Genomic DNA, 16,904 nt, shown 5'->3' with positions numbered 1-16,904 from the left:
ACAGCCTTCTCCCCCATATAGAACCACAGGAGAACAATGCTCAGGGAAACACTGGGGATAAGAGTCCAGGTACTCTTATCCTTCACTATGCAGTAGACAGGAGAGTGAGAAGGAACTGATGACAAAGGCAGGATTTAATAACCAGGGGGCATCAAGATGATAAAGGCTCACTTTGACCTGAGTGGTCATATTTCAGCAGCACAACCCATCAAAACCTTTCGCATGTCAACTCCTCCTCTAAAGCTCCATGCCAATGGCAAAGGTTACTAAGGCTTCAGGAATGGCCTGACACTACCATTCTAAACATGGCTGTGTCAAGCAACAGACAAGATGAGCTACCTGGGCAGTGAGGACTCAGACCCCTTACATTTAATCTCCACAAACTCTGATGAAGAAACAAAGACTCAGCCCTCCCTGGTGGGGGGAGGGAGGCTTTAGGGTAAAATGGGACCACCCACGCCTGTGCTAAGGACTAGCACTCACATGCCAGTTCTGAGGGATGAGAACCTTCTCACAGGCCAGGCTGCCTGGCACACCAGGTGCAATCTTGGGGCTCTTTTCTACTCCCCACCCAGTGGAGATCTGCCTCCTACCACTCCTTCAGAAAGCCTGCCTTGACCATCTGCTTCTTGTGGCTGCCAGGCCTAGTAAGGAGGACCACGCGGGTCTTGAATTACAGCTGTAAGGCTCTGGCAGTCCCTCACTCCTTCAGCCTGTTTGTCCGTAGGAAAATTGGGAATTCCTTTACCTTACAAGGTTGCTGTGAGGGCCTTCTTGGGAATCCACCTGCCTGTGTGCCTAGTGCTATTGACATGGAACCTATGAAAGTTGGCAGTAGGAGAGATAAACATAGCTGCTTGCCAGGGATCTGCTGGGGGTGAACCCAAACCTATGAGAAATAAAGCTAAGCCATAAAAAGCTGACATGTCCTAAAGGCACCAAGAAATTATCTCCCCGTTTGGGAGCCTCACAGGATGGGGGAACTATGTGGGGAGGAATGGGACTCTTAGGGCCTCATATTTTGATCAGCGTGTACAGACGTGCTCTAAGTCAAATGCTACTTCCTGAGTCTGCAGAACCCTGCCTGCACACTACCGAGTCTGGGACTTGTGCACCCCCACCACCTCACACGTAGTGAAGGTAGAAGACTGACAGAATTGAAATCACAAAATGAAAACCTTCTATCCTCTCTGGCTCATCATGGGTAAATGAAGGTGTCAGTGAGGATACACTCATCAAAGCCCCTTCACGCACAGACAGGCACACGGGAGTGGCAGTCCTGGTCTACCCTACTTCCCCAACCTCAGATTGGTTTCTATCTTGGTTTTTCGAAGAAGTAAGCATGCCTGCTGCTTGGCACTTGCAGCCAGCTCTAAGAACTGAGGCAGAATGCCATAGTGAATTTCTAAAATCAAAGTTCACAGGACCAGGCCAGGAACACTGGAAAGGGCAATGTTCCCTTTCCACCTCTTCTTTCTTCTTCCCTCTTTTCTTTCTCAGCTCAGGGACAGACTTGAGACCACAGAGACCAGACCACCTGGGTCATGCAGGCCTAGCCATCAAGTGCCTTTAGGACCTAACAGTAATGACAGGCCTTTTAAGAGCCCGTCTCCTTATCTGAGCCACAGAACAAAGCCGAAGTACTTTGGGAGCTGTAAAGCTAGACAGACAACTCTCAGGGTTGGCTGAGAACCTGCTTCTGCAGGAGAACAAGACACAGACCCATACCCACAGGATACCACGAAAGCCACTGGGTGGGCAGAGAAGGTGTTGTCAAAGGGACAAGCTAAATGGCAGACAGCCAGCCTGAAGCATGGGAAACAGGAGGAGAGGGAGAGTAGAAATGCTCACTGAGGACCTGAGCACTCATCTTCTCTGATGGCAGGACAGCTTCCTGTTTTGAATTCTCAATTCTCTACCCTCTCCCAGACATCAGACCAAGCCACAGGCCTGCCACCAGCTCTCCTGCCCAGTGCAGTGGGACAATCACCCTGTCTAGCTACTGCAGGGTTGTGCACAGGGGCAGTATTCTGTAGCCTAACCAAAATTCCAAGACAGCAGAAACCCTAGGGAGAGAAAGGGGATAACAAGGATGGGGCACTAAGCCTTTTTTGTGGCTCCTTGGAGAATGGCCCCAGGGAGTCAGCTAATCCTTCCCAGGGTTAGAAACATGGCAGATCCTGGAAAGGCAAGGGAGCCCAACCAAGCTCTTAGTTTAGACCCAAGATTCTTAGTCAGAACTCATGTCCTAGTGTCCCCCACCCTCAACAAAACCACTTTCTGAACAGTCCCATAGATAAGAGTCCCCCACATCTAGGGTCATGGGGTCACAAGGCAAAGGAAAGGTGATGCTGGGGCACACTCTCCTCCTCATGCCTGTGTAGCAGATGCCATAACACCAGTCAAGCAGCAGGAGACAGGACTAGCACCCACTTCCCAGGATACAGAAGACACCCTAGCTAACCATTAGATCCAGGTTACACCCACAAGGGGCTCCCTTAAACATCTGTGTAAGAGCACCTGGGCCTAGTTCGGCATCCAGTCCCTTTCTTACCTTGGTAAACAGGAAGAGGCCACTCAGACAGCTGAACAGAGGTCGTGGGAGCCCCCTACATAAGACCTTGCAGGTCACAGCTGTGCAGGATTCTCACCAATACACGAATCACCTACAGTCTAGTTTCTACAACAATCTCCTCTTTAGAGAAATGAGGAAATGGAGGATATAAAAGGTTTTATCATGGTCACACAGTGATTCAGGCAGATTGGGCCCTCTCAGGATCCCTACAACAACACCAGCCCTGAGTCTGGGTATATAGAGAAAAACCAGGACAGCCACAGCAAGCTTCACACTGCTCAGGCAGGCAGCCCTCTTTCCTAGGAAGTAGCTTATTCTTGCCCATTTCAGAGGTGGCAACAGCATACCTAGACCCCAAAGGGAAAGGTGGCTCCCAGATAACTAAGAGCTGGAAGAGAGCTTAGCAGTCATCTGTGAAGTTTATTCATTCATTTCATCATCCTATCAGTTACTAAGCAGATATCTGTCTACTCCACAGGGACAGGCCCTGGGTTGGGTCCTAGAGAAACAGATCAATAAGGTATTTGAGTTCCTGCCCTTGAGAAAACCCCTGCCCGACAGAGGAAACAGATGGAGAAGCAGATAACTATGAGGTCATGCAGAGAGTGGAACAACGGGGAGATATCTGTGGTTCTGAGCATGTGCAAAGGGTCTTGGAGTGCTCCACTGGATGGCAGGTCTGTAAGGCTGACTTATGCATATTGGGCAAAAGGGGTCATGGAAGATGAGGCACTGACACAGGAGAGTCTGATGTGTTCCACAGTGTGTTCAGAATGACATAGATGAGAAGGGAGGGAAGCGGCCTATACTGGTCTTGATCATCAAGACCAGTGAACGAAGGAACAGCAGGGAAAGGCAGCTTTCTCCAACTTCATTTCTGTAGCCCAGACAACTCTCTAGGCAGCCCAAGGGTCAATAGATCAGGAGTCCTATGTACTCTGATCTCTGCCTCCCTAGAAGGTGATGATACCCATGTTCTATTTAGATGGCTTATATCTGCTGGCTTGTAGCTGTAGGAGAGGCTGGGATGCAACAGGGCCAGGTCCCAGGACTATCCAGAATCTCAACAGGCCCCCACAGAATACCTCCTACAGTATATTCAGTTCACATGGAAAATCAGAGTACTATGTATAAGACACCTTTCTTTCATGTTCTTTCCTGACCTCAGCCTCTCTCCTACTTGAACCTTCATGTTTCCCATACAACCTTGTCTGGTTTTCCTGCTTCTTTGTGAGTTTCAGGCCTAGCCCCATTAAACACTGGCCTTCATCAAGGCTAAGGCCAAAGTTCTCTCCTCTTGTGATGCTCTACCTTCTCCCTAGTCAATGTCAGCCACAATCACAGCTTTAATTGCCTCCTATGTACAGACAATTCACAAAGTATCTCTAGCTTCTAAGCTTCTGACTCTACAATCCTACTGCCTATCCCACCTATTCATTTCAAAAACCAAACCAAATTCTGTCTTCTCTTACCCAAAACTCAGGCTTTTTGCCATGCCCCCCCATCCGGGTCAGTTAATAGCATCACCATTCAATGGGTGCACAAACTAAACTTCATAATCATCTCATACTGTCCCTTTTCTTTCATCACCCATATCCTATTGACTTTATTATTCACAATAAACTATACTTACTGTCATCTTTTAGGGATGGAGGTAGGGCCAGTCTTAAACCCCAACACAGAATAAACCTTGACCATGGGGTTGGAGACATTCTCAATGGATGTCAGAAGTCTGCTAGCTCAGATGTGCTGCCTCTGCAAGGGTCTCCTGTCTCAGAGCTTTGTGGACCCAGCCCCTCCACAGCATCTGACCAAAATCCCTTTGGGTCATACTAACCGAAGCCACTTTTCTGCCACTGTTTTGCTTCCTAGCGAAACAAAGACCTAGTGACTTCACCCCACAGCCAAACTTACTCACTCACTGCCTTCCCAGAGAGCCCACTCAAAATCACCTCCCCTGAAAGACAGCTACTTTGGGGTTTTCCCCTCCCAGGTTTAATTTCCTAGTTCTACGCTCTTAGGAAGCTTCTTACCCCACCCCCACTAGTACACACATCATTGCACTAAGATTCATGCTTCCAGTGTGGGCCAGTTCTCAGGGCCAAGACCAGGACAGCCTCTTGAGAGCAGTCTGACACTAAGCATTCTGTTCTCACTGTAGGGAAGGTCCTCCTGTTAATGCTGGTCTCAAGAGGCCCTCTGCAAAAGCTCTGACAAAGTGACATAAGCTACCTTTTCTAACCTCCCTGGTGGATATACTAAGAGCTTCTAAGAAAGGCCACAATCCCAATTGGGACTGACAAGCTAACACAAGCACATTACACTCAATTACTGCTATGGGTGGAAGAAGTGACTAGAGTAGGAAGAGGAGAGCTGCTTCCAAACATTTGGAATATCAAGTGGGACAGGGAGATCATCAGGTAGGTCTGCGGAGCCTCAGAGGAGCCCTTCTGTTGATGTTCAACCTGCCAGCTGAGGGAACCGGGCCACAGAAGTTGGGAGAAACCTGTGGGACCTGCAGTCAACTGGGGCCCTCAGGTTTTTCCTAGGGTTAGTCACCCTGTGAACTCAGGCCCACACTTCCTGAGCCTGAGGCTGATCAGAATCACTCAATTCCATGGGACTAGAATTACCCACCACATACTCACACCTACACAGCCAGAAGGTAGTGTGGTCAAAGCCCTATTCCCATGATGGTCAAGGCCAGGCCAAGGACATTGTGACCCTCAAGTATGAATGCCCTCAATAATCATTTTTCAGGACTTCAAAAAAAGCCATGTGGTCTGTGTTCAGGAAAACAGGAAACCAAGCCCAAAGTGAAAACCCCACCTGGACAGACAAAGAATCAGATTCTACACAACAATTGGTCAGACTTGCCGTGGGCCAACTCCTCACCAGTCTGCCCAGTTAACTGTCAGGGCCTGAAGTTTCAGTCAGGCTGCCCACTCTTCACAGTGTCCATGCCTTGCTGCCTTGTTCCCAGGCACCTCAAGAATCTTTATACAGATCTTTTACCCAACACTGCTGTGCCAGTTAGTGGAGAGGGACCCCATGGAGCAGAACAGGCTGCTACAGAGAGAATGCACATTCCATCTGTACCCTGAGGCTCAGCCTACAGCACTTTAAAGCACCACTGTCTTCTGTCAGCCTTGGCTTTCATGGTTTTCTGTATGTTCCAGATTGCAAATTTCCCAGGATTATCAAGGACTGGGTCTCCTCCTTTTCTTGCTTCCCAACTTCTCTGTGCCAGGTCTGGCTCAATAAGGGAGATGCCAATCTTTTGCAGGAGAAAGCCTCACCCGTTTACTCTGTATCCTGAGTCTTGCTGAAGCTAGGGACTCTGGCCAACACTGGGAAGGGGCAGGGCCGGAAGGAAGCAGCAGAGCCTATACACAAAGCCTACATGTGGGTTATAAAAAAGGAGTCCCTCCCTGCTCCCCCTCAGCATGGGCTTAGTTCCTAGGAGATAAGGTGAGGAGTGGGGCAAGAGCTAGTACTTGTGCCTAGACATACAGTCACTACAGACTTTCAAAGACTAGCCCAGCACCAAAAGGCATTTGCCTTGAAATAAGGGTGTGAGAGCATTAAGGGCTGAGTCAACAATCCAAGTAGAGACTCTATGAGCCCCATCTCTTGGGACTACTGCCTCCCACAAAGTAACCAACTCTACTATTCCCCCTGCCTCTTTTCCCAACTCCACAGTACTTAAGGATACTCCTCTCTCACATGTCTTTCTCTGCTCTCTGGGGGCTGAGCACATTCTCTAGAGGCCTCTATCACACCCAGCAAAGTTGCTCTGGGACCAGCCTTAATGAGAGGCTCTAATTCTGGGGTGATGGCGAGACACTGTGGCCACAACAGACTAGGTTCTCCTGGAAGCTCAAGTAGAGGCATGTTATGTTGGGCTAACACCAGGTGATTACAATTAGGTAAAGGCTTCAAATCTGAACACAAAGATACCTATTTCAAAGATACCAACCAAGACAGTCTCTTTTTTGAGTCTCACGGGCAGCAGTCTGCTCTACCACAGCAGCAAAGCCACACTTACCAAAACCATCCCTAAGTCACAAAAAGTCATTCCTTCCCAACCAGTGCTCCAAATCCCTTACCAGCCTAGTTTGTCCAGAGAGTTCAGGCTCTGCACCACAGAGCTGACCAAAGACTGAGGCTATTCTCACAGGACAGTGGTGTGGCTTAGGGGGATGTGGACATGTAGCACAAGGAACAAATAAGCCTGTTGCTATCAGACACTGAGGTTTGGGGGTCCCTGTCATCACACAACATCACAGCATAGGATAGTTCTTGCCTATCCTAACAGAGAAGCCTCTTGCTTGTTTCCTTCACAGCACTCATCACACCCTGTGATTATTTTTTCTGGTTGCTGTTATTCTTTCTGGCCATATCTACCTTAACTTTGCATGTTCACTATTGGACTCCACAGTGCTTGTGCTGGAGACGCACAAATGATGTCTCATCTGTTCAGTGAGCCACTAAGGCCCAAGACGCTGAATTATTTATTTATTTATTTAAAGGAAAGAGTAGCTATGCTGAGATCAAAAGCAAGCCACACTAGAGATCTGCTGGTACCATGAACAAGTCAGAGGCAGGAGCAATCACATCCAGCTCTGTGTCCAAAACACAGCAGTTAGGTCCACAAATGTACGATGAATGAATCAACGAAAGAGCACTTGAGTAGAGACGCATGCTTTGGAATCTGCCATGGGGCAACCTGAAGGACACTTCTCGGAAAGTCTGGGGCACTGAGTCCCAGGTCCCATATTCTCCTGCAGTGGCACAGGTAGACTTTAACCATGAGCAGGTAAAGAGCAGCTACTACCTCCACACCTGTATAAGTGGAGGGAAGGCCAATCATCTCAGCAGAGATGTCATGGGGAGCAGGAGAGGCTCTAAAACTGAGACAAGGGCTGGTGGAGTAGCTCAAGTAGTAAAGCACCAGCCTAGCAAGTATGAGTCCCTGAGTTCAAACCCCAGTACCACAAAAAGAAGAAGAAAACTGAGGCAATGAGTCCAGAGAGCTGGGCAAACACATCTGGCCAGAGCAGAACAGAGATCAGCCATTTTTGTCACATTAAACCTCTGGTCCCATAAAGAGTTCATCTTATTGTTGCTTTCTCCAGAGTGGGAGAAGAAACAGAACACTATAGCAGGAATTAGAAATCTAGGCTTTGCCATGAACTTGCTATGTGACCCTACCCTTGAGACCTTGGTTTCCTCCAAAGAGAGGGATAATAATTCCTGCCCTCCCTAGATTCATGGAGCTATTGCAAATCTTAAATGATATAATGGATAAGAAAATTCCTCGTGAACTCCCAATGCACTACTGAAATACTGTATTTTTTTTTTTTTTTTTGATAACCCAGTTCTCAGTGCACAGACTTAGGGAGAGAATTAAAAACAAGTAGGAAATAAACTCCTAGCTAGATTATTAGAGCAACCATTTATGGCCAAGCTTGGTGGAGGAAAAGAAGCAGAGTTTTGCAGCTAAGTAAGGTGGAAGGAAAGGGAAGAAATACTTATAGGTTCCCTGACTGCCAAATGCTATGTTGGGCACTTTCACGTAAAATCTCTTACTCTCGGCCGGGCACCAGTGGCTCTGCCTCCTGGCTACTCAGGAGGCAGAGATCAGAAGGATTGCAGTTCCAAGCCAGCCCAGGCAAACAGTTCGAGAGACCCTATCTCAAAAAACCCTTCACAAAACTAGGGCTGGTGGAGTGGCTCAAGGTGAAGGCCCAGAGTTCAAGCCCCAGTACTGGAAAAAAAAAAAAAAACCCTTACTCTTATATACAATCTCATTTGATTGGCATTAATATACAACTCTGGGAGGAAGTAATTGTTTTTACATAAAGATCAAGTGAATAGGCTAAAGTAATTTGCCAGGGAGACAGAAAGAGCTGAGATTGCCTCTACCCAGTCCTCACAGCTCAGGCTAGGAATATCTGGTCAAGGACACTCCTTGTCCTTGAGGAGTCTTGCCACCTGTTGTGTTCCTCTAATACAGCACTTAACAAGGAACACCAGAACATTCACACTAAACCCTCCTAGGACTGCCCTTAAAGTTCATATTGACAGCTTCTAAGAGAGGAAGGAAAAAAAATAAGTCTAACATGAAGCTCTAACATCAAGCCTTTGCATCCTCAGAGCTCACTTCCTCTCTCTTACTATTCATCTGAGGAGACACTGTCCTTGAAGCCACATCCCACAAGAAAGGGCATAGTGAGAAGAGATCCTGTTGAGTTAAGGGAGACAGACACAGACAGGGGCAGCAGAGGCATTCCTACCCACTGTGGACAGTGGCAGAGTGCTTTCTGGAAGACAGGGTCTCCCCATGGCATGCTCTGATAGTCACATAGAACTGGCTTACAAAAAGGCCAATATAATGCCTTACCATCCAAGAAGCTGCTTCCTGCCAACCACCCTGTCTCCCTGCAAATGTTCACAATGGGAAGAACCCTGAGCATAGAGGCACTGAGAGGTCTAAGAAAGGGTGAGCAGCAGAGTAGGAGAAAATCTTTGCCAGTTATACATCTGACAATATACAGGGAGCTCAAAAAATTAAACTCCCAAAAAATCAATGACCCAATGAAGAAACTGGCAAACGAACTGAATAGAGCTTTTTCAAAGGAAGAAGTCCAAATGGCCAAAAAACACATGAAGACATGCTCAACATTCCACCTCACTCCTCTTAGAATAGACAGCAACAGCAAATGTTGGTGAGGATGTGGGGAAAAAGGAACCCTCAGACGCTGTTGGTGGGAATGTAAGTTAGCACAACCACTATGGAAAACAGTATGGAGGCTCCTCAAAAAACTAAAAATAGAACTGCCGTATGATCCCTAGCACTCCTAGAGATATACCTGGAAGAATGTTAAGTCAGGTTATAATAAAGACACTTGCACACCCCTGTTTACTGCAGCATTATTCACAATAGCAAAGTTATGGAAATAGCTAAGATACCAAACAACTGATGAATGGGTTAAGAAAATGTGGTATTTATAGACAATGGAATTTATTCAGCCATAAAGAAGAATGAAATTTTGTCATTTGCAGGTAAATGGATGGAACTGGAGAATATCATCTTAAGTGGTGATGTTCATTCAAGAAAATCAAAGGCTGCATTTTTTCTCTCATATGTGGAATATAGGCCCAATGCAAATACAAGCAGTATTATGAAAAACAGGTCACAAACAGGGAGGTCAGTAACAGGAGAGGAAAGATAAAAGAAGTTAAGAAGGTGAATCTGGCTGATGTACTTTCTATACAAGAATAAATATAGAACTTTCAAACCTGTTGAAATTACCATAAGAAGGGGACTAAGTTAGCAAGGAGAAAAATAGAGGGAATGAACCAATTCAGGTTATAATACATATATACATGGAAATGTTAAAATGAAACTGTACAGCTATCTTACACAAACAAAAATGTCTTTTTTCAAAAACAGAGAACAGACAGGCAATACAGGTCCTACCTGGGAGTTGGCACAGTCGAAGGAGGGAAGGATGTAGGAAAAAGGGGTAGGAGGGTGAACATGGCGGAAATACTATGTACACATGTATGAAAATGGAAAAATGAAACTTGCTGAAACTGTTCCAGGAATGGCAGGGGGTGGAGGGGTAATAGAGAATTATGGAGAAGGTGAATTCAAGTATGCTATATTGTAAGAACTTTGGTAAACATCATAATGTATCCCCCCCAGTATAATAACAATAATAATAATAATAAAAGATATTTTTTAAAAAAATGGGCAGGAGGCCTCCTGCATTGAATCGAAGGGCTTGTTGGGCAGACATTGTCCCCTGAACAAAAAAGTTATGTCCACTCTCCTTCCCCCCAGTTCCTCCTAGGGACTCAATCCTATTTTTCTGCTCTCAGAACTCTACACATTAAGCAAGTACACCATGCCAAGCACTTTACAGAGATTCTCATCAAATCCTCACAAAAACCTGGGAAAAAACCCTGTTAATAATATGCCCCTTTTAAGATGAGGAGCTCAGAGGGTTAAGGTGTACGCTCAGGTCACTGAGCGAGTCAGCTGAACATCAGGATTATAACCCTTGCAGTCTGAACTCACAGTCCAAATGCTTAATTACTAAATTCTACTGTCTCATCTTGAGGCTCTGCCCATTTCCCCTCTACCGCCACTGTATCCTATCTCTGCTACCACGAGAAGGTCTTATCTGAGACTTCATCAGTGCTCCCTCGCAAACTCCAACAGCTCACTGGCCTCCCTCTTCAACATCTACCACACAAAGAGACAAGTCAATCCCACTGCAGAAGCCCTACTGACTGCCACTGTGCGACCACTAAGCTTAGTACAATGAACACAGCAAGCAGGGGGCCCTTCCAAGGCTATCTCCAGCCATCCCATCCTCATCTCTACCATGCCAAATGTGCTCCCAACCTCTGCAGGGAATGACCCCCTAGTTCTTACATCCCCAAACAGGCAAACTCCGTTACTCAAGGTCATTTCCCTGGCTCTCTGCACTCACAGCCCTTTGGTACAGATCTTTGTTAGGGTATCTAACACACAGAATTATAATCATGTGCTTCCAAGGCTAACTATCCAAGAGTTTCTCAATAGCACAGACCACGTCTTATTCATCTTTTGACCCCTCAGAGCCCAGCACTGGGCAAATAAGAGGTGCATAAATAATGATAACATAACAAGTAAGTGCCCCTCATTCCAAGGGGTCATCTGAAGCAGAGCTAGTGACCAGTATCTCTAAACTTCAACTAAAATCTCTGCATCTGTGTAGATACCCTCCCACTCCAACACAGACAAACAGAGTTCTGGGAGAAGCTGGAAGTGTTGAGGTTCCCAGCGCTGAGCGTGCTCAGCTTTGCTGGACATCTGTGAAGCAAGCCCTTTTCCTAGGTTCACAGGAAACAGAGCCACAGTTGAATGGGGTGGGGGGGAGGCTGGAAACCTGTACATGAGGCAAGCCTGGGGTGCTAAGGAAACACTAAGAGCTCTGACTTCCCCTGGAAAAACCACAGTCAGACAGGAAACATACAGGCAGGGATGGCTAGCTCTGGAGATCTGGACACATGTTCTTGCCCTTCCACTAGGAGTACCCAGTCAGCACAAAGGAACCCTTGAGGACACCCAACTGGTACCTCAGGCATGGTGGGCCTACCCTCAGAGCAGGCCTCTTGGCAAGCTCCTCTCCTCATCTATCACACACTGGATACTTACAGCTGGTCCCAATATCACCTCCCTTCAGAGCCCATTTGCCCCATCAAGGCAGTCAGCTGTTTTCTTCTGCTACTGTCCCCTTCATTAAAGTTACCAGTCAGGATTTCATTGTTTTAAGTTTTCTTGAAGGCAAGAACCCCTTTTCATTCACCACCAAGAGGGCTTGGTGTCCAGAAGAGTATTTACAGACTAATCAGCCAAAGATGGAAGACAAGACCTCAGAAGCCCCTCAGATGTGCTCAGCTGGCACTACCAGAGCACCCCACAATCTCCACCTGGGGCTGCTGTGCCAACAGTGACTCTCAACTGGACGACCTCAGGCATGGGTCTGACTATCTCATCACAGAAGGCACCAGATAGAAAGGTAGAGAGCCAGAGGTGGAAAGGCTGAGGTAGTCTGGGATGCAGAAGCTGAAGAGGTCTCTGCCCAGAATTAGTCTAAGCATGAAGGTTTCTCCTCACAAGGGGCAACACAGACCATAGGGAGCATGGGGCCTGAAGTCCACTGGCAACATTATATAACCCAAGAGCAATCACCTTGGAGGACCTGCCAGCCCTGCTGGAAGGCTGGGCCTAGTTGAGGTGATGGCACACTGGTACTGATCACACCCTGCAAAGCCCTTGTGAGGACTGGCCAAGAAAATAGGGTGTAAAGTCTCTTTAGTTCTCAGAAGAAAGTCTATAATTGCTTTTTATTCACTTAAAAGTCTGTAATATAAAAAGCCAAATCCACCCTGATTCCTGACACACTACCACACAACCAAATAGCACCCAAGCACTTCCCCATTCCTCTTTTGAGTCAAACTCCTGCTGCAGAAATCAGCAGGTGCCACCCTGCTTCACAAGTGGTACAGTTGAGAGGATACAGAGTTAGGACAGAATAAGGTCTCACACACTAGTGCTGTACACGTTCATTGAATGCCACTGTCTCTCCTTCAAGTCCATGGGACAGCCTAAGGGTGGCAGAGTGTCTTTCTTTGGCCAGGCTTGAGGCACTGAATGGTATCCTGGCAGGGTCAGAAGGAAAACCCCAAAGACCCAAGGCAAGAAGCCAGGTCGCAGGGGATCCAGCTAGCAACCCAACCCTCCTCAGAGTCTGCAGAATGAGGCTGCAAGGATAGAACCCACCAAGGGAGTGAGCCACAAATGGACAGAAGTGGGGCAGGGCTTCAATAGGAGGTTCTATCTTCAAGGTCTGAACTCCATACACTAGTCTACTACCCTTTTTTCCCAGGCTCCTTCAATCTGGGCCCCCAAATCAAAGGGCCAGGGCCCCCTCTATATCCTCTGCCTACCCTCCATGTCTCTCAAGTCTCAGCTAACCAATGAGAATTTGCACATCTCTGGTTGATTCACCAGTTGGGGGGGGTTGGGAAAATTAGTTCCTCTGCATTCTTGCCTCCATCCCCCAAAGACCTGAGTGAGACACAGATTAGTTGGCCCCCTCTCCACACCCTTTCCTTCTGTATAGGCCCCAATTTACAAAGAAAGTCACACTTAGGAGTCAACTGTACAAAACTCCAAACACTTTCTCTACAGAAACACTGTTCTACATGATGGGTGGGTAGATAGGTTGGGGTAAAACAAAACCGTTTCCTCCCTTTTTCTGAGTAGTGAGCTAAGTGAAACATGAACTTGGTCTCTGTCCTCCTCCTTCCCATACCCTTATCATCTCTTTACAGTTGCATTAGATCTCCCTCATCATTCCCAGTCTAGGGTCTATGAGGACAGGCATAATGTATTACTCTCATTATTAGTAACAGCTACTTTTTCAACACCTACAATGTGTCAGCTCACATTTATCAAATATTTAAAGTGTGGTGCAAGAATGCTTCACACATCAACTATCTCATTTAATCCCCAGAGCAACCATATATTACCACCATTTTACAGATGAGGAAAATCAAGACTCAAAGAAGGTAACGGGATGGGTGATGCAAAACTGACATACAGACTTCAAATGCAGACATCTCTTCTATTACTCTGCTACACTTATTGCCTACTGATCACTTGCAAGGTTTAGAATGCAGTCGTTACCCAGGAGATCTCTATCTGGGAACTCCCAGCCAGAGTCACCACTTTAGCACAGGGAGTACTACAAATCTGAGGAAGGGGACTATGCCTAGAGTCTGATGCCTGAGAGATGTTCCAAGGGCTCTCTCCACTTTTTGCGGCATCAGTTCTTCCTCCACATTGTAATCCAGTCTTTTAAATCACTAAAATATCCTCCCAATGGGAACCAGGGCCAATAATGGCACTGAGGAAAGTAGGTGCTATCGCTATGTTCAGCAGCTGTGTCAGATCTGAAGTTTGTAGTTAAGGATGCCTGCCTCACCACAAGACCTTCCTTCCTCCTCATCTCCTGGCCCATCTACACTGTATGTACACCATACCCAGGAAGATCTATGGGACCTTCTTGTGGGCTGTCACTTCCTGACTCCCAACCCCCCCACTTCTCCACACAGACCTGGTTCTGAGTCTGGGTCTTCTCCAACACCAGACCTTGCAGGAAGCAATTTGAGGTTACAGACTCATCAACTCTTCAGCTAGGGGACTGGAGGGCAGAGCTGAGTGCCCATCTGGCCATAGCACAGACAAATACTAAAAGGAACAACACTCACAAAGATCTGGAGTTTCTCAAAATCCAACTCCCTCCTCCCACCAGAGACCTGTGCAAAAGTAGCCAAGCTCAGGCCTGGGAAGGCAAAGAGGCAGGAAATCAAGAGGAGCTCCTCCCGGCTCCCTGCAGCCACCGGACACAGAACACAAAGGGCTAGACCTAGACTGGCAGCACACTACTGAGAAGAGTACCTGACTCCATGGCACTGGGGCTAGGCTCCTGGTTACCTGCTTGCAGGGGCAAGAGGGCCTGGTTCCTTTACCAAGAGTCCCAGCTCTGGTTGGGTATCTGCCCATCCACACAGACTTCCAAAATTCAGCTTCAGGACAAAAGAAGCATCCAGGAAAAAAGCAACCACTGCCTTCTTTGAGGTTTTTCCAATCCAAACAGGACCACCTTCTTTCCTCTGGAGAGGCAGATGAGTAGGCCCGGCTCTGCTCCAAAATCAGGCCTACTCTAACATCTGCGTAAGTTCTACTTACAGAACCCAATGGTCCCTTTGCACTTAGGGCCTGGAGGCCCTAAGCTCTGCACAGACTGCGCTTTTGGGAGAAAGGGCGGTGGGCAGGGAATGTCTGCTCTGGAACCAAGTTTCGGAGAAGTGGGGTGGGGGTGGGCTCTCGATGCCTCCAGCCCCACTAGCCTCGACTCCAAGGATTTTTAGGCCTCTGGGCAAAGTGCCTGGAACACTCCCCTCTACTGGAGGAGGGGGTGTCCAGTCAGGTGATCAAAGACCCGGATGCCCCCCCATCCCCCCACCCTGGGTGACCACCGGAGACTAGACGGGGGCGGGGCCCGACAGGGAGAGGGAGAGCCTGAAAGTTTGCCTAAGCGTCTCGGCCCGCGGCGGGTAGAGTGCGGAGAGCCTGGCCGGGACCCCGCAGCCCCAGCGCGCGCAGAGGGCCGGACCGGGAAGGAGGCACACTTACTGGCCCCCTCGATCTTGTCGGCGCCACGGCTCCACGTGATCTGGCGCGTCTCCAGTTTGACCTGGAAGGTCTTCCGCTCTGGCCGCTGCGACTTCTTGGAGTAGAACAAAGTCATGACGGTGCCCACCTCGAGGCTGCGGCAGAGGTGCAGCACTTCGGCGTCCGAGGGCGTGCCGGGTCCGCAGCCGTTGGCGCAGGGGGACGCGGCGCCTGCCATGGCTTCGGCGTGGGGGGCGGCGGCGGCGGCGCAGGTCGGGCGGGCCCGGGAGCAGGCGGCAGCGGTGGCTGGGGCAGCCGGCGAGCGGGACCCGGCGGTGGCTCCTGCGGGCGGACACGGGGCGGGGCCTGAGCGCGGAGGCGGAGCGACACGAGGCCCCGCCCCTCCGCGCGCCGGGAACAAAGGCGTCCGCAGGAGGACCCCCGCCCGCGGGCTGCCGCGCCTGCGCCCCGCGACCCCCGGACAGGCCGCAGGCGGGAGTAGTAGTGGTGGTGGTAGGGGTGGTGGTAGGGGGGGTGGGGGGGGGACGGTGGCCTGCGCCACTCGCGACCGGCCTCCTCCCGCAGAGCTTCTCCGTGGGGCCCCCGACAAGGCGCGGGGCCACAGCCAGGCCGTCACGCACGCAACCCCGCCCACAGGCTGCGGCCCGCGGTGGCTGCCCGTCTGTCAGGCAGGAGCGCGCGCCGGTGGCCGCCTGCCCACCGTCCCGCGCAGGCCTCGCCACAGCCCGCGCAGCTCGCGCGGCGGCCGGGACGGAATGAGAGGATGCGGCCCGCCCCCTGAGCCCGCCCGCCGAAACCGGTTACCTGGGCACGCTGCCTGGCGGAGGGAGTCGGGCCAGGCCGGACCGCCTCACTCCCGCGGCGGCGGCGGCGGCGGGGGCGGGCCCACGCGTGCCTTCTCCGGTGAGGGGAGGGGAGAGGGTGGGGCCTCCTGAGGATTGGCCGGTGGGCTTTGATGGACAGCAAGGCTGCCCCGCCCCCCGCAGACAGCGTTGGCCGCGGCGGGACCCGCGTCTGCCTAGTCCCTGGTGCTCTCAAGGTCCCTTCATTTGGAAAAGTCACCCATCCAGGCCTGAGCAGACCCCCTGCAGGGCCTTTAGATCTTTGGCCACGTCCTCCGGGTCTTCTCTCGCTTGAACGGCTACCCACCTACCCCGCGCTCCATCTGCACGCTGCAGGATTCAGTGCCTTCCTTCTCTGTACCCTGCCTGCAAATGCTCCTAGCTTTGGTTTTCTGGGCCTTGTTTTTCATGTCCCTCCGTGCGGTCCCTCTTGACCTCAGAAGCCTCCCTTCTCTGGACTCAGTGCCGGGCTACTTCCAAGGCGACCTGACCTTTCCCTTGGTTTTGTCCTCCAGGCAAGCACGGGTGACTCCAAACCTAGATCTGCCCTGAGTCCAGCATCCCAGGGCCTGCTCTATCTACATCCCCACCTTAACGCTGCCTCTTGCCTGCCCTCCACAAACGGCTCCTTCCACCGTCTTCGTAACTTTCTCAATATGGCACTAACCTCTTAGGTTGCTCCAAACCTTGCAGAGAAAGCCTTGTTTCTTCTCTTTGCCTCACC

The 16,904-nt window shown here is 49.7% G+C and overlaps 1 protein-coding gene across 2 annotated transcripts in view; it reads right to left on the bottom strand.

Moving 5' to 3' along the window:
• Plcg1 (phospholipase C gamma 1) overlaps positions 1-15,646 on the bottom strand; it is a 34,261-nt gene extending 18,615 nt beyond the window's left edge. The window contains exon 1 of one of the 2 annotated variants that reach the window (XM_074074761.1): positions 15,339-15,646. In XM_074074761.1, the coding sequence (XP_073930862.1) occupies positions 15,339-15,555 (217 nt within the window). In that variant the 5' untranslated portion in view covers positions 15,556-15,646. Of the gene's footprint in view, positions 1-14,256; positions 14,276-15,338 lie in introns of those variants that run through there. The other variant, XM_074074762.1, reaches the window with a different exon arrangement.
• Between the last annotated feature and the right edge of the window lie 1,258 nt (positions 15,647-16,904).

Source organism: Castor canadensis, chromosome 5 (assembly GCF_047511655.1).
Source record: "Castor canadensis chromosome 5, mCasCan1.hap1v2, whole genome shotgun sequence".
Classification (NCBI taxonomy): domain Eukaryota; kingdom Metazoa; phylum Chordata; class Mammalia; order Rodentia; family Castoridae; genus Castor; species Castor canadensis.
This window is presented reverse-complemented; position numbering and strand designations above follow the sequence as displayed.